The sequence below is a fragment of the Pelodiscus sinensis genome, chromosome 3 (genome assembly GCF_049634645.1).
Source record: "Pelodiscus sinensis isolate JC-2024 chromosome 3, ASM4963464v1, whole genome shotgun sequence".
In the NCBI taxonomy this organism is placed as follows: Eukaryota; Metazoa; Chordata; order Testudines; family Trionychidae; genus Pelodiscus; species Pelodiscus sinensis.
In genome coordinates, this window is record NC_134713.1 from 34,031,396 (window position 1) to 34,050,160 (window position 18,765).

General features: G+C 39.5%; 1 protein-coding gene across 3 annotated transcripts in view; it reads right to left on the reverse strand.

The window, feature by feature from the left end:
• SNTG2 (syntrophin gamma 2) overlaps positions 1–18,765 on the reverse strand; it is a 463,781-nt gene that overhangs the window by 104,779 nt on the left and 340,237 nt on the right. For all 3 annotated transcript variants that reach the window (XM_075923561.1, XM_075923558.1, XM_075923560.1), the window contains exon 10: positions 1,240–1,369. In XM_075923561.1, the coding sequence (XP_075779676.1) occupies positions 1,240–1,369 (130 nt within the window). The remainder of the gene's footprint in view (positions 1–1,239; positions 1,370–18,765) is intronic.

The window sequence follows — 18,765 nt, forward strand, 5'->3', positions numbered from 1 at the left end:
CTAGACAAGAGCCAACTTCCTCTTCACCCAAAGATTACTTCCCCATCTTCCATGACAGTCAGACTGCTGAAAATCTGTCCATGATGTAGGCCACTGCTTTGCCACTAGCAAAAGTTCCAGATTGTGATGAAAGACCTGTGCTGGAATTGCCAATATGAGTATTGGCTTGTGGCATCAGTCTGGCATCTAAACTGACCTTATTTGGTTGAACTTTCTATCACTCCCCTGTATGTACTTACAATCAGTGAAGACTTCCAAACATAGCAATGCTTACTTTTCAGGCTTGTTGAGCTGTTCCTCAGACTGTAGGTCTGAAACACTATGTTAAGGAAATTTGACCGCTGCCTTTCTCAAAGAGGAATGGAAATGTAGATGCACATTAGATGTACTACTGTTACCCTGGTGATCAGTAACAGAAAATTGGTAGAGATCTAAATTATTATACTATGTAGTCAGATGGCCAAACCGCAGCTCTGAAACCATATGTTGATTTTTTTTTGTCAGTTAAGCACAGCTTCTAGAACCCACAATACTCCCCCTTCTCTGCCTAACAGACTTGTGGGGGGGAGGGAAAAGTTGGCCTTCTGCCCTCTGGCAGAGCTCAGAGCTTCAGATTCTTCCTATGGGGGAAAAGCCACAACACCCTGTTGCAGGGCAGAAACCCTGATCTCTGGTATGTGTGTTCCATAGGATTGAAGCCACAAGCCCCATCATTACAAACATTACTTTTAACTTTACAGCAATCTCTTAATTCCAATACAAACACCTACATAGTGGTACAACTGTGACCAGACTAGGGGACTGTAATTCTAAATTAATCATAGCAGTAGAAAAACTATATAAACCAGTCCTAAACTACACTGCTTTACAAATTTTCCCTTCACATACATCCAAAACAAATAATGCAAACTTCTGAAACCAGATTTCAAGCATATTTTAACTGCAAGAATTTTAAAAGAATATGTTTAGTCCTCATTCCAAACCCAATGAAATCAAGAGAAAGTCAGTTGTGACTGGGACCCACACAATTTTTTTGAAAGCAATAAATTCATCTTGAGGCTATAAACTTTATTAAATAATATGTTTACGTTGTCTTGGTGTCTTCAAGTTAATGTTTAAGTTACTACCATTTCTTTTCTTCCCCTTTATAACTTATATATGAATTATTATACTATGCTTAGAAAATTAAAAATAAGCTAAATATAGCAAATGTAGGAAATTATGCAGAAAGTAACATACATTTTGAAGTGTCAAATCACTGATGTTAGTTGCTAATGCTCTCAGCCAGTCAGCACTTTCCTGCGCTGTATAAAACTGAAGTATTCCAGTACTAACTCCATCGAGTGCCAGCACTTCAAATGCATTAGATCTGCAGCACAAAGAAATACACATAACAAAGTTTTCATAAACAATCCTACAGTTCTCAATCTTCAATTGATCTTTAGAATTTTTATAAGTTTAATTTTTCATATTTATAGAGAGAAAACAACAGAAAAGGGGCATAATAACTTGTAGTATCAGGAAACAGACACAGCAAATGGTTTATCTTTATCAATGTTTATATATTTTGATTAATCATTTACTGTTTGATTATATGTATATAACTAAACTTAAAATATTTAATTATGGATGCATCAATTAGATCTAAGTAAACAAATGGACAGCCTCTTGCAATTGAGATGTTTGATACCCTAAAAACTTTCTACGAGTCACAGAGAAAATACTTCTATTTCTTGAAGTGCTTAAGGTTTTTAAAAAACCCAAGCAATCATTCTTTCAAGCTCATAGAATGTATATGAAACTCCAAACTCTTTGAATTCCTTCAGATGATGTCAATATGGACACCCAAAAATTAAGGCAACCCAAATCACTAATCACCACTGAAAATGTAGACTAGACTAAATATCTCCAAATCTTTTCTACCTATAAGATTATGTTCAAGAACAAATTAGCTATTTGGTTGATAGACTGTGCACCACTGTTTTACACTCAGACCTTCTGACATTAACTAGACATATAAGGACTTTGTACTCTCACTTTAAATCACTACAACAACTCACAAAACTCATTTGACTCAAACTAAAGATAAAATGGAACATGGAAATCTTCATTTCAATAGATGAGACAACTTATGGAATTTTACTTACTTTGACATGACCAATTATTCTTGACCAGAAAGGAACAATCACCATATAAATCACATGGAAATGATATAATTGAGAGACCTGTAATTTATGCTGCCCAATAGAAGAGGTGAAGATCTTCAGAATTTGAAAGGCTCGTACTACATAATATCACTAAAGATTTCAGTTCACAGTAACATCATTGGCTCAGAGAGGTCAAATATCCACACATCTCTAACATGTCAAACACTGTAGCATCCTAGCATTTCTTCTTTAGTTCTGTCAGCAGGATCAGGATAAGAGAGTCTAATCTTTTATGTCTGTGCATTAGGGTAAGTTAAACTGAATGTGAAAGACCATATTTCTGCTTCACATAAGTTGTATGAGGAAACTTTAGAAGTGCTGCAGATGTGGGGAAAAATCTTGGAAGATGGAAACATTTGTCTCTAGTATTTAATATTTTTCATTTTAATTGCTGCAGCTCTCTGTGTTACAGTGTTCAACAATGCCATGCCATCCTTTGCAAACTACCCGAGTCTTGTTTTTATTTTGAATCTGTTCCCTTTTTCCTGCATATCAAGTATTTAGAGCCAGAAAAAAAAAACACAAGATCTTGGCTTTCCATTCCCTTGGACAGTCCAATTATCCTTATCTTATTGTGTCCATTACTGTTTTCATTATCTTTATTATTTTCTCCAAGATCATAACTTTATTTTCTAATGAATGCAAGCATTTCTGTACAGTAATGTTTGAGCCCTGTGCTGTAGCCACTAGCTGTTCTCTACCCTCAAGCTGTTCCCAAAGGCTATCTACTCTCTCTGTGAAATTAATAAGTGATTGCTGCCAGATATTTTGCATTTCTTCAATGTTAAAAGCTAATGCTTTTGCTAAGTTGGGAATGATTAGAGCTTCCATCTTGACAACTAATACTCTTGTCAGACACAAAGTAACTTGAACAGTAAAGAATATATAACATGGTTAGGGAAGGAAGAGCCAGAGAAGAAATCAAAGTGAAAAGGAGGGAGGGAAATGTGCTTTCGGCTTTAAAATTATTTAATAAGTACAGTACAATTCTTTTGATAAAATTAGTTAGAGGAAGTGTGGCCTAATGAATAGAACACTAGACAGGGATTTAGGAGACCAGAATAGTATTGTCCATTCTAACACTCATTTGCTGGGCAGGTAACATCACCATACTATAGCTCAGTTTTCACATTTTTAAAATGGACATAATGATACTTATCTCCATTTGTACAGGAATTTGAGAACTACTGAATAAAACTCTATAAAAGAACGGAATATTATTATTAGACAGGAGATAAAGAAAGAGAAGGCCAGGGAGAACATAATCGGAGGTACGAATATTTATATCCCTAATTAATTTTTCTCAAATAAGGTTGTATTAATGAGATACGAAGTGGACACTTCAGCTACTTGTGTTCCCTAGATTTCAAGGGCCAACAACCATAAAGATATTCTGAGAGAGGCTCACTTGTAGTGAGACTTAGTTGTCACTAGGAAACCAGCTTTCAGGGAAAGGTCTGAATTCCCACTCTTCTGATGGCCAGGTATCTCAGTAGAAGGCATCACAATATTTTGAAGCTGATGTCTGGTGCTTTTGAAATAGTTATGTCCTTTTGATTTACTCTAGGGCTACGTCTAGACTGGCATGATTTTCCGCAAATGCTTTTAACGGAAAAGTTTTCCGTTAAAAGCATTTGTGGAAAAGAGTGTCTAGATTGGCACAGACGCTTTTTCGCAAAAACACTTTTTGCGGAAAAGCGTCCGTGCCAATCTAGACGTGCTTTTGTGCAAAAAAGCCCCGATCGCCATTTTCGCAGTCGGGGCTTTTTTTGCACAAAACAAATCTGAGCTGTCTACACTGGCACTTTTGTGCAAAAACTTTGCACAAAAGGACTTTTGCCTGAATGGGAACAGCATATTATTTCCGCAAGAAGCACTGATTTCAGACAGTAGGAAGTCAGTGTTCTTGCGGAAATTCAAGTGGCCAGTGTAGACAGCTGGCAAGTTTTTCCGCAAAACCTGAATGCATGTCTAACACTAGCTTTCTCCTCTATTTAAAGTTTCCTACTACACAATTGCAAATAGACAAACAGACATAGATCAATCTGGGACCTCCTTCAGTTTTCAAGCCAGTTTTCTTTGCTGTGTTTTGATTTTTTATTTTTGATCGGATGTTCATTCTTCTTTTGCTTATAACATCATCTAGGAGGTTGGTTCTATTAGTGTATGTAGCTTTAGACTGATTTTTTTTCTATCTGTATGGATTATGACAGAACTAGAATGGGAGTTCCTAGAGACCTTTCTAGTAAGGCATTTGTTTTACTTCTTCTCTCCATAAATGTTTAAAATTTGCTGATTTTTGGTTATCTGAATTTTGCATCACTTCATAATTCTTGGTAATGACCAAAGATGCTTCTTTGTGATGGCTAATTCTGGATATGCCATGACTATATCAGAACCCAAATATTATTTTATAGAAACATCATGTGTCACATTAATGTAAATAAAATAGTTTTTATTTTAAAATGATTTTTTTCAATTATATAACACCACTAGCTAATAGTTTAAAACCACTTAAAGATGCAGATCACTTCCTATATACCACATTTCAGTACTCTGAACAAGTCAAAGTTCACTCAGTAATAGATTGGCTTGGGTAGATATTTCATAGGGTAATTCTTTTGTTTGTTTGTTTGGTGTAATATACAGCCATAGTATTATAGCCTAGAATACATACTAAATCTTCACCTGTCAATGAATTGGACACAGTACCCAAAAAAGAGAACTTGTTGTGAGTTCTTCAAGCTTGTGTGAGATAATTGAAAATGGCTTTTCCAGAAAAGTTCCATATACTACCAGTAACTCAATGGAAATAAAAGTCAAGGGAAAATCTACAAAAATGTAGCCTATGGGTTTCCTTTTCTTCATTAATGTTGTTTCTGAATAGTTAAAGATTAACCCATCAGTTGAGTGCACTCATTTTGTAGGTGCTTCCTCTTTGTTCTATTTCAGATTGCCATCATGCAGAAGGTATGGTTAAAACATCTTCCTTTGTATTAGAAGCAATGATGTTACTGTTCTGTGTGCCTTTTTTTATAATGGGGTATATCACTAGTAATATTTTTCTTACTGGATAAAAAGGAAAAGGTAGCTCTGTATGTCAAATATCCGAAGTTTTCTTTAATCCACTCATCAATCATCTGATAAATAAGAAAAATATAATTTTTAAGTGAGTAATCCAGGAGAGAATTTTTGGTTTGTCAGGGATATAAAAGAGCAAAAGGCATCTAAAAAGTGTAAATGCTTGCAGAAGAGGATACTGCATGCATGTGTGTCCAATACACTTTGGATAGTGTATTTCTGATGAAAGTATGACATTAATCATGAGTCCTTTCAGGATGAATTTGTTCTACTAAATCCATTTAAAGTAGGTGTTTACTGTCTAGGGTTAATAAAGTGTAAATAATGAGAACCATGACCTAGAAAAAAATATCAGAGTAATACTTTGTTCCAGTGCAGGTCCCTATGGGTTTGTCTACACAGCAAAGTTATTTCGAAATAATAGCCGTTATTTTGAAATAGCTTTACCAGTGTCTACACAGCCAAACCGCTATTTCAAAATTAAATCAAAATAGCAGAGGGCTTATTTTGAAATTGGTAAACCTCATTCCATGAGGAACAGTGCCAATTTTGAAATTGCTATTTTGAAATAAGTGCTGTGTAGATGCTTATTTTGAAATAGGAGGCCTCCAGCCCTTCCCAGGGTGCCCTGGTGGCCAGTCTGGGCACAACCAAGAAAGCTTTGCTCCCTCCCCCCCTCCACAGAGCCCTTAAAGTGGGAGACTCTGGCCACAGTGACTGTGCCAGCTCCAAGCCTGCCAGCCCAGAGCCAGCAGTTGCTGCAACCCAGTGGCCCCAGCATGAGCCAGGCAGCCAGTGCCAGGCAGCCTCCACCACTCCCCAGGAGCAGTCTGTGAAGTCCCAGGAGCCAACCCAACTAGGGGGAGGCAGGACTGCAACCCATGACCCTGTCCTTCTCAGGTGAGCACCCTATACCCTAGGCCATACAGGAACCCACCCCACCACCACCTTACCATCAGGGCACCCCTTATCCCTCCTGCCCCTCGGCCTACCGGTTTTGGCAGTCCCGACCCGACCCAGGGTAGGCAGAACCTAAACCCATGACCCTGTCCTCCCCAGGCGAGTGAGTGCCTGCCTGATCCACTGCAGAGATCAGGGACCTAATTCAGGTTTGGAGGGATGCCTCCAACGTCCATGATCTCCACACTAAACAGAGGAACGCAACCATCTACAGGCGGATGGCTGCCAGCCTGGCCACTAAAGGCCATCTGTGAAACCAGGATCACATGAAAATAAAGGAGCTGCAGCAGGTGTATGCCAGGGACACAGAAGGCAGCTCCCAACCAGGGGCATACCCAGACCCCTGCCTCTATTTTGATGCCATGGACCTCATCCTGGGGGGCAGGACAATCTGTGCTCCCCAGATGGTCATGGACCCTGGGGCAGAGCTTGCTGCCTCCTGCTACTCCAGCCCCTGCTGCTCCCCAGCTACGTCTCCTCCTTCCACTCCTCCTCCCCACCCTCCCAGGGATGCCGAGGTGCAGGGAGACAGTTGGGCTGGCGAGACCCCCAACCCTGAGCTTCTCCTCCCCCTTCCTCCCCTAGCCTCCCCCTGCCACCTCCCTCCTCCCCCTCCCACCTTCTTTCCACAGTCTCACCTCAGTTTCATTCCCCCTCCACCTCAGTTTTGTTCAATAAAGAGGCTTTGTTGTAATGAACATGTGTCTTTTATTGTAAGTGGAAAAATGTGAGGGAGGAACAAGGCACAAGCCCCCAGTGGGGCACACCAGGGACACAATTACTGCCTGCAGGATGTGCTGCCAGGCTCGCAGCAACACGTCCAGGAGAAGCACCAGAGTGCTCTGGGGCAGCTCTGCCTCCATGCCGCTGCATGCTATGATGACCTCAGTGAGGGCAACCAAAACACACAGAGAAAAAATGCTTTGCTGTCCCTCAGTGAGGTAGGCAAGCAAGCAAGGAAACCTTAGAACCAGCTGTCCGGGGTGTCCCTTTAAGCACAGGTCTCAGATAGCCTCAGGCAGCAGCCACACAAAGTAGCTCCTGACCTGATGCCCTGCCAGAACCAGTTCCGGCAATTCAGCATCCTATCAGTGTGGATGCGCTATTTTGAAATAGCAAAACACTATTTCAAGATACATTTTGTGTCTAGATGCGGTATTTCAAAATAAGTATTTCAAAATGAGATATTTTGAAATAACACTGTAGTGTAGACTTACCCTAGGAGAATAGGGGCTACCTGAAAATGCAAGGACTAAAAGATGGCATATTTAGTATATCACATTGCTATTGCATCCTGTAGGATGCAGCTATGTCTAATAGAAATGAGCTTTGTGGTTGGCATGTGAATAAAGATGTATGTATGTTTTTCTCTGTGTTCTGTAATAATTACACAATATATCTAACTATAACTATCAGTTATACAAATTAGGGGCCCAACCCTCCAAACATTTAACTTTACCCACTTAAGCATGTGGGTAGTCCCATTGAACTCAGTAGAAATGTTCAGTTACTTAAACTTAAGCATGTGCAGAAAAGTTTCCAAAATCAGACCATCAATCAAAACAAAAAACTATCAAAACCTGTTTGGCAAGTCTAAAATGATAGCGGGAAGCAAATTAAAAGCTATATACAAAATATCAGATTTTTTTCATTCACCTTACTGAATCAAATAGCAAAATAGATATCAGTGCAGTTAAATAATCATTATTTTTATAAAATCATTTTATTTATTTATAGTTTATTCTGAATCATTAGGATGACTGGAATCATATGCTATTCCCAAATGGTTTCTTAGGCACAATAGGAATGCGTGAGAAGTAAAATATTTCAATAATAAACCATCCTACTCTATTCCATTTAAGTCTTTGTAGGCACACTGCATTTATCTTAATGATGGCTTTATGGCTGACTTGATAGGTCAATGCCTTCAATCTCAAGGTATAAATCATGTGTCTCTAGATATTCCATGACCCATAAAATGACTAGTAAAATAGAGATTTAGATAATTACCAGACTGCCCTGTCAATTTGGTGGTAGTTTAGGTACAGTTTCATCTCATGACCTGCTGGCATTTTGGCAGCAGAACACTCTACAACATGTGAAAAATGAACTGCATTAATCTGCATCACTGCCACAGTAAGCCTCATGTACTTTATAGTTAAACTATAGGCAGATGATTACTTGTTAAAGACTTTCAATTCTCCATGTAATGTACATGCATAACTCCCGTTTCTACTGATGGGTCTTAAACATGTGTGTCTGGGAAAAGCAAACCTCTGTTCTGACAATACAGGACAAATGTACTGCATCCCTCTCCACAGACCTACTTGAAAAAATCTAAACTTTTTATAGTAGACATTATGACAATATAGACACAGATTGTCTACATGGTTTATTATTATTGTACTAAAACAAAGTTATTTTGACATAATATAAAGCAGAGAGATTTTCTTTTCCATAATAAACTTCGGAAAACAACATACTAATGAAGGAACACGCTGCCAAGAATGTGATTCATAGTTTTCTTTTTTTGTTGGGGGAAATAGAAGGGAGTTGTATCCTAAAGGGAAATAGAAGGGAGTTGTATCCTAAAATCTAAAATAATCAGCTTCTTCCAGATTCACTCTATATTTTAAGGACTGGGGAGCAAGCTTGTCTGCTAAGACCCAGAATCCTTTTCAGTCCTCTCCTGACAGATGCCACTGATCCTGATGCATTCCCTGAAGCTGGTGGCTGGAAGAAGTTCTATTGACAATTGACTCTTAAACATGATCCTGCCAAGATAATGCTGTCCTTTGTGCACACCCGATGATGATGGCCGTAGGAACATGCAGGTCTAGATACTGACTCTTTAAATCATTGTTGAAAATATTTAACTGCAAATTTAATTCTGTCACCTGTTTGTGAGGGAATCTTGTTTACAACATATTCATTGTTACATTCACTGCACGGACAAGCAATTTTCAGCCCCTGGCTTATTCATTTCATCTATTCATTAGTTGCTATTCATGGTGTATAATTCTATCTATCTTCGTTACTTACATGCAACTGTAGTACCTGAACCATTCTCAAACTGTAATGTGCTGTGCCCTCACAACCTCTTTATTGTAGGGTTAGCAGAGACACGTAAAGCCTCTAGAATAGTTACATATAACAAAAACTCTTTGTTACTGGAAGTGCATATAGCTGAAGCTCTCCTCATGTTGCTGGTGCAGCTTCCCTTTCTATTCATGGCAATTTATTTCAGAGATCTCTCTTGAGACTGTGGTACAACCTCACATTGGAGAGACTTTCTATGGATGCATCAAAAAACTCCTACTCATGTTGCCAGGCACCATAGTAACTTTGTTGTGCTATTTATCTTCCTAAGGTCCCAGTGACATAGGAAAAATGATTATTCCACTCTACTCTGCGCTGATTAGAAGTAAATTCTCAATTAGAGTATTGTGTCCAGTTCTGGGCATCACGCTTCAAGAAAGATGTGGACAAATTGGAGAAGGTCCAAAGAAGAGCAATACAAATTATTAAAGGTCTAGAAAAGAATGAACTATGAGGGAAGGCTGAAGCAATTGGGCTTGTTTAGTTTGGAAAAGAGAAGACTAAGTAGGGACATGATAACAGCTTTTACGAACCTAAAAGAATGTTACAAGGAGTAGGGAGAAAAATTATTCTCCTTAACCTGTGATGATAGGACAAGAAGCAATGGGCTTAAATTGCAGCATAGAAGGTTTAGGTTAGACATTAGGAAAAACTTCCTAATTGTCACCGGACTGGACTTGATGACCTCTCGAGGTCCTTTCCAGTTCTAATATTCATTGATTTTTCAGTGATTCTATGATTGTGATTCACATAAGCCAGCACACTAGGTGGGAAATCCCATGTAGGCTTGGAGATGAAAGATGCTGACAATAGGGGTGTGTCGTAAGCACAGCCTCTCTCATGAGGTTAGATGCCCAAATCTGAGCTGCAAGGTGATGCCTATTTCTGTTTGTTATTCTTAGCTTTAAACCCTCCCCTGGAGTTATGGGTGTCTGGTTTGCTTGGTTTTTGTTTTTAAAGAAGCCAGGGGGAGGAGATTGTGGTGCTAACCTTATAATTTTTAGCTCAGTGCCTGGGATGTTGGAGATCCCAATTTTTCCCCATACACCATACCTTCCAGAGGAGGAAAAATAATTTGAAGATGGGGTCTCTCACCTCTTGGGAGACTACTGTGAGCCAATGGGCTTAAAGTTATATGGTGGGCACAGTCACAACTTCCTCTTGCCAGAGTTGGAATGGGACCCAGTCTGGTAATAGGCACCTGAGCACACCTGCTGGATGATCAAGACCTGTATGTGAGTTACGCAGCCAAAGGCCTCTCTCTCTCCAATTCACACTCTGGGACTTAGGTGGGAGAAAGCTGTCTGGATGCCGAGGGAACTTTTATATAGTAAGCTTAGAGGCCAAGTTAGATTAGGTGCCTATAACTCTTTGACAGGAATTTTGTGCATTACAGTGGTCCCAAAATTGGTGCTTAAGTGCCTAAAACATGGACTTAGGAACAAACTTATTTTGTGTATCCAGGCCTATATGTCTTTACTTCATGTTTGCATAACACAAAAGAGACTTTGGTCCCTGACAGGGACCCACAGGTAATAATATAACAAGCAAATGATAGTAATTTAGACATTTATGAATAAGGAATAAAGCATGCTACTGTTCTTCTTGGAGCAAGATCATCCCTTTTATTCACAAATATATTTGCAAATACCATTTTTTTATTATTATCCAATCAGCTCTAGTTCTAGTACATCTACTGGAACATTCTCCTTGTTAATCATCCTACGCTTTCCTTTATCTATTCCATTTCTTTCAGTAATACTCAAATGACTGTGTGCTCAAATGACTTCTCTCAACATTTAACTCAATGTGTTGATTAGCAGTAGCTGGCTTTTAATATTTTAATATTTAAACTAGTTTAATTTAAAAGAGATTCACTAGGATTGTGTTATGTTTAGAGTACTGCATAATAAATTTCTGCATGAACGAGGCCCAGTTAAAATAATACAGATATGTCAACATGTATAATTTTTGAATTATTGTCACTGCTGTATTCTGTCAATCAAAAGTTAAGGAAAAAATGCCACCAGCTAAGTCACTTGGTGTAAAGGTGGCCTTTTTTTTTTCTTGCTGTATTATTCTAAGAAATCTATACAATTTGTGAAAGATCAGGAATTGGGAGTATTGTGAGCAACACACGAGAAGTCATTCTTCTGCTCTACTCTGTACTGATCAGGCCTCAAATGGAGTATTGTGTCCAGTTCTGGGCACCAGATTTCAAGAAAGATGTGGAGAAATTGGAGAAGGTCCAGAGAAGAGCAACAGAAACGATTAAAGGTCTAGAAAACATGAACTATGAGGCAAAGCTGAAGCAATTGGGCTTGTTTGGTTTAGAAAAGAGAAGACTGACAGGGAAAATGATAGTGGTTTTCAGGTATCTAAAAGGGTGTCACAGGGAGGAAGAGGGAAAATTGTTCTCCTTGGCCTCTGATGACAGAATAAGAAACGGGCGGCTTAAACTACAGCAAGGGAGGCTTGGGTTGGACATTAGGAAAAACTTCCTAACTGTCAGGGTAGTTAAACACTGGAATAAATTGCTTAGGAAGATTCTGGAATCTCCCTCACTAGGTATATTTAAGAGAAGGTTAGACAGACATCTATCAAGGATCATATAGACTGTACTTGGTCCTGCCATGAGGGCAGAGGATTGGATCTGATGATCTCTCGAGGTCTCTTCCAGATCTAATGTTCTATGATTCCATGAAACGGTATTAGCCATACAGCTAAGAAAACACTCCCAGTGGATGCAGTATTTTCTACCTCATGAATACCAGAGGCTGTGTCTACACTGGGCCACTTATTCCGGAAAATCAGCCGCTTTTCCGGAATAAGCTGCGAGCTGTCTACACTGGCCCTTGAATTTCCGGAAAAGCAACGATGTTCTACTGTACAAAATCAGCTGCTATTCCGGAAAAACTATTCTGCTCCCGCTGGGGCATAAGTCCTTATTCCGGAACACTGTTCCTGAAAAGGGCCAGTGTAGACAGCCCAGTAGTCTTTTCCGGAAAAAAGCCCCGATTGCGAAAATGGCGATCGGGGCTCTTTTCCGGAAAAGCGCATCTACATTGGCCACAGAAGCTTTCCCGGAAAAAGGGCTTTTCCGGAAAAGCAGCCTGCCAATGTAGATACTCCTTTTCCAGAAAAACTGAAAACGGAATAGTATTCCGTTTTAAGCATTTCCGGAAATTCATGCCAGTGTAGACACAGACAGAGTGTTTTCGTATTATCGCATTGTCAAAACAACTGGCTAATTTGCATTTGAAACACTAATAGGATTTTTCTGTACACTTTCAGAAAATAAACAGGAATATTTTCAATCCATTTTCTTTAGGGCCTAGTTAACTGTGCATCTTGTGGTGGAACTTAGTTAACTGGACTTTAGTTAAATATTCTACTGGTGAAGCAACAGGCAATAAAGAGCCCCTGGTTGTTTTGGCCTCACATTGTTTAATGGAGTTTCCTACAGGTATCATTCAAATGGTTCTTACTGCTGGGACTTGCACTTGTAGCACAAGGCAGAAGGGAAATCCCCCAGTGTTAGATCCTGATGGGTTTCACATATAAAGCAACTTGCCAGTACCGCTTTGCCATCTAATATATTCAGCTTCACTTCCTTTGTCAGGAACAGGAAACAAAGTGCTCCCTAACCTTCAAAAAATCAGTAGTTCAACATGGAGCTGTGTATCCTATTGTGACACAGTGTCTGCCTCAGTTTCTCCTCACCAATGTATTTTGGTTTCCTTCTGAGTTTATAGGACATTTTATATTAGGAAATCCATCTCTTTCTCTCTATAGCAGTGGTGGGCAACTTGAAACCCATGCATGACATGCAACCCATCAGGGTTTTATGTGTGACCTGTGAGACATTTTATTTACCATTGCCCACACACGGGTTGTTAGATTCCACTGGTTTCTGTCCATGTAGGTTTTTTTCCGGCTGGTATTACTAAAGTAACACGAATGTAAAGTAAGGGCACATGAAGTGAGGTGTGTGTTGATTGCACACAACATTGACCATGAAAACTATGAGCCTGCTTTGCTTCCAATCAAAGTGTTACTAGGATTCAGTTAGTCCACCCTGGAATTTCTAAGTGCACAAGGGCAATTAGCAAAACTACCCTATCCTGAGAGACCATCTTGGTTATGAAAAATCTTGTGACTCACTGAAATGAAGAAGGGCCACTTATGTGGCCTACTCATTAACCTAGTTTGCCCATCATTGCTCTGTAGAAATGAGTGCAGGAGCAGCCCAACTCTGGCTCTTTCTTACTGGATATAGGACCTACCTTATATATCCTGCTTCCTCTTCTCAGCAAATCTTATTTTGTAGCCTGTAGTCACAGGATCTCTGAGGACAATAAGTACCAGGATGTCTTGCTGTTTGAATGGGGCTATGCAAACCCATATACCCTCCTTATGAGAGTCAGAAAAACCTGTTAAACTATGCTAGAATATTTACATATTATATATGCATATCTAAAAGGCACAATTCTTACTCTCTAAACCTTTCTAGGATGAGGGGCTGCTGGCCCACAGAAAAAGCAGCCAGGAGTCGCACAGAGAAAGAGCGGGGTGTGTGTGTGTGTCTGGAATGCCAGTGTAGGCTCCTCAGTGCTAGGGGGAAGTTCCGAGCGTTGGTGGCCAGATCCAGGCAAACAGGGAGCTGCATTTGGCCTGCAAGCCTTAGGTTTCCCACTCCTGCTCCAAACACTTCTCACAAAATTGTACATAGCACAACTCTTACAAAATCAACAAATTCTGTTCTGTAATTTATCCTTTCTGTACATCAACTGAAGAATTTATTTAAAAATTCACCATTATGTTCTCCTTCTCAAGGCTAAAGAAATCATTTGCAGATCAACAAATTCACACCTACCAGGTCCCTGGTGTATGTGCATGCCAAAATCTTCCACATTTTATAGGTTAAAAAAATAGCGTCAACAATATCCAGAAATCAACAGGCAGCCAATTCAAATCATGCAATCCCAATCACTATGAGTTATACCTGTCCTAGCATATAGATGTCATGACCAAAAAGTTTGTAACTGAAAATGAGTGTTTCATTTCCCAACACTAGGGGGAAGGGTTAGAGGATGGGAAGGAACAAAAAGCCACCCCTTTACCCAAAAAAGTGCCAAGGAAGGAGATTCCACTTGCCGTGTGAAGAAGTATTACCCTTAAAAGCAAAAACCCACCAATGCAGTATCTTTTGTTAGGATTCATTTAAATAGATAGCTGCAACGCCCTGCATTGACTGGGAGAGGACAAAGTCCCCTAGTATATTGCTCATTTTTAATCTGAATAATTTTTAGATAGTGCTTGTGATGGGGTATGGTCACAGAAGATCCCTGGGGGGTGTTGACAAAGCCACTGGCACTCGCCTTCCTGCTGTCTGGGGTTTCTCAGTGCTCAGTCCTGCTGGACCAGCTCCCTACTCTTTCCCAGTCAAGGCACTGAGCTGAGATCATTGCCCCCCTCTCCGAGAAGCAGTATAAACATTGAATCTTTTCAGGTCTAAGGAAAATTTAATTTAGGCCCCACCTTCCTGGGATACCACTCCCCAAATCGGATCAGAACTCCAATAAGAATTAAAAGGTAAGTCCCTTTAGCAATGTAAGGGGGAATGTGCACACTGTTTGCTCCCCCAAGTAACAGTTATTTACACTGGGCTTGATAGTAAGTAAAAGTGATTTTATTAAGTATAAGCAATAGGATTTAAGTGGTTATAAGTGAGAACAGGCAAAGCAAAGTAGATTACAAATTAAAAGTAACAGAAAACACTTAGCTAATTCTAACACTAAATCCTTGGTGCAAACTTATTACAAACTCACCCTAAAACTATTTATTTTCCAGCTAAGCCTTCAAACCAGAGAAGTCTCCTTTTCCCTGGGGCCTTTGGTTCATTCCCCTGACTGTGCCAGCCAAAGACAAAACAGTCCTACTATCCTAGGCTATGTCTACAATCGCGGCTTCTTGCGAGAGTAATATGCAAATGAGGCTAAGTGTGGAATATCGCCGAGCCTCATTTGTATACCTAATGAGCCACCATTTTTTTCAGAAGAGGCCCCTTTGCAAAAAGGAGCATCTACACTGCCCCTCCTAGTGCAAGAAAAACCCTCTTGCGCAATGCCGTTACACCTACTACTTGACAGAAAGAACGGCATTGCGCAAGAGGGTTTTTCTTGTGCAAGGAGGGGCAGTGTAGATGCTCCTTCTTGCGCAAGAGCCTCTTCTGAAAAAAATGGTGGCTCATTAGGTGTGCAAATGAGGCTCGGCGATATTCCACGCTTAGCCTCATTTGCATATTACTCGTGCAAGAAGCTCTATTGTTTTTAAAGATTCCCTTTTTGCATAGGAAGTCACCTGACCAATCCCTATCAACCACTGCTAAGATTTAAGGACAAAAGGCTATTTTCATATGATTATCCAGACATTGAGGCCTCCCAGCAGTGAAATTATCCTTGATAGCTTTCCATTTACACATTTAAAATCATAAAGCATTTCATACTCATATGTCTAACTTCACACGCAAGAAGGATACATATACCAAAATAAGATAAAAAGATTCAGCGGATTATGACACAGGTTACCTGAGAATTTGCCCAAAACATTTTTGAGTTATGTATATATGTGACCATAAATCCATTTCATAAAACATGGGGTGGGGGGGGGGGGGGGGGCACTACAGTGCTTACTACAAACACATTTTGGAACCTTGACCTCTGCAGCTAATTTACATCAAATGTGACAATGTACAGTAAGGGAGAGAATCCTCTTAATTTTTTTATCTGTATTAGACTTACAGTGCTGACAAAATCGAAATAGACTGAAAAGTGACTAGTTTATTAAAACAACTCAATCTGAGTAAAGACAAATATAGAGAAGAGTGTTGATGAAGCAGATGACACCATTTTATATTGTGACTTTTCTGAGTATTGAGTAGTACTACACTTTAATTATAGTGAGGAAAAAAAGAGTTAACAACAACCAAACAGGAAGTGACACAAATTAGCAATGAAAAGATGGGCTTTCCTGTGAAAACTATGCAAGGTGAATTGTAGGCTGTTTACCAGTTGGAAAAGAACAAGATGAGACTTCTAATCCAATCCCATTAAATTGTACTTGAATCTATTTTAGCAGACAGAATAAACAGAATAATACCTAACTCTCCTAGAGTACTTTTTGTGTGTAACTCTGAATGTATTTTACACAGGAGGCAAGTATCATTATTCTCGTTATCATTATCAAAGACAGGCAAACTGAGGCACAGGGAGGGGAAGTGACTTGTTCAAGGAAGCCATGCCACAACCAGGAATAGAATCTGTATCTTCTGAGTCTTAGTCCAGTGCACTATCCACTAGGCAACAGTGCATCTCTCATGGTAAATGACTGTACTAGAGTAAAAATGTACCTTAGACAAACAGAAGTCAATAAAGGTCAGCTCAGGGTTATAATCAGTGTCAACACACTGACAAGATATTCTTTGTAAGACATTATAAAGGGAACAACAAAGATGAAGTTTCATAAAGTTTCATAAAGTTTATAACCTTATGACAGACAATCTCAGTTTTGTCCAAATACCTGTCTGAAATTCCCGATGAAAGATTATTTACAGAAAGATAGAGAAAAGGCTTAAAATACACCCTTGTCTCAACAATCGCAGTTAAAAAAAATAAGATCAGCAAGGTCATTTAGAGTTGCTATTACAGTCAGACACTAAGAATAACTGGATTGACTTCTGCCCTGTTTATGACAGTTTGTATAACAAAGCAAATTCACAAGCAAGAAACAGAATATCTGAAAGATTTGTAACAAATATAAGATGTGACTTCTTACATTGCCTCCTACTTGTTTTTTACTTGTTCAGAGAAGATAATGTGTTTGGTGCTGCACGAAGCACATTTTTTTCTCATCCCTGAGAGAAGATGTAAAGAATGTAATACAAGGTTTTCAAAACAGCACAAAACCAGCAGGCACAATTAAATGAAGAATAATCTTTTAATCAGCCTATTAAATACTGAAGATCTTACAAGCTCCTTGAGGGAAATATTTTGAAAATTTTGGCCAATTATTTTTCCCCTCACACTTATAAAAATATTTATTCATATTATAATATTTGGCTTTTGGCATGCATTAATTGGCAAATATTTTTAAAAAATTATAGGACACTAACCTTGGACTGTCTTTCCTTTACAAGCAACAAATGAGTTAAAATTTCTTGTATTACAGTGGCATGTGTATATATTCACATGCACATGGTTTAATAAAATGCTTAATAAAATGAGTGCACACTATAAAATTGCATACAGGGGTGTTAAGGGAACATAATTTAGGCTGCAGAGTCAACCTCTTGAAAGCTGAGTAATTCCCAGGCAACCTGATTTTGACTCTCTTTGCTTTAAGATAGTTTTAAATACATGATCGCATGTATCAGGACCTATGCTTTATTCAATGCACAGGATGATGATAATCAAGGAAGGAGGCAACTATTCAATAATTCTTGTCATCCTCATCTTTCCATATGTGGCCTTATATGATCCCTTATATACTACATGCCTTCCAAGCCTGAATACAGAATTATTCATTTCCTTGCAGTCTTTTCTTCAAAAGCCACCACCACAATAACTTCATGTGTAACCAACATTAATGAATGACTACAGATGTCATGAGTGATTTGTTCAAGGACACACAGGGTATGTCTAGACTACATGCCTCTGCCGACAGAGGCATGTAAAATAGGCTACCCGACATAGTCAATGAAGCAGGGATTTAAATATTCCCGGCTTCATTAAAATAAAAACGGCTGCCGCACTGTGCCAGCTCAGCTGATCGTCGGCACAGTGCGGCAGTAAAGACGTGGATCGGTCGACAAGGGAAGCCTTTGTTGACCGCTCCCGTAAACCTTGTTTTTTGACATCACATAATAAGAAATAAGATCAGGAAAAAAAAGTCGCAGGGCTTTTAAGGATCATGGATTTGCAAGCAATCTGGTGTCTGGGGAATATCACTTGAACAACTATCTTGATCACAACTATCTTGTTTTGTGAGCAAGGCACGAGAAGTCATTCTTCTGCTCTATTCTGCGCTGGTTAGGCCTTAAGTGGAGTATTGTGTACAATTCTGGGCACCGCATTTCAAGAAGGATGTGGAGAAATGGAGAGGGTCCAGAGAAGAGCAACAAGAATGAATAAAGGTCTAGAGAACATGACCTATGAAGGAAGGCTGAAAGAATTGGGTTTGTTTAGTTTAGAAAAGAGAAGATTGAGGAGGGACATGTGTAGCCAGACACAAAACCCCATCTTGTTTTTCCACGAGCCCCATCTTGTTTCCCCCCCCCCCCCCCAGAGAGCAAGAGAAAGGCAGTCAGCCTTTGATGCCCTGGGAACACAGGTTTGCTGCCTGTCCCTGACTCTACCAT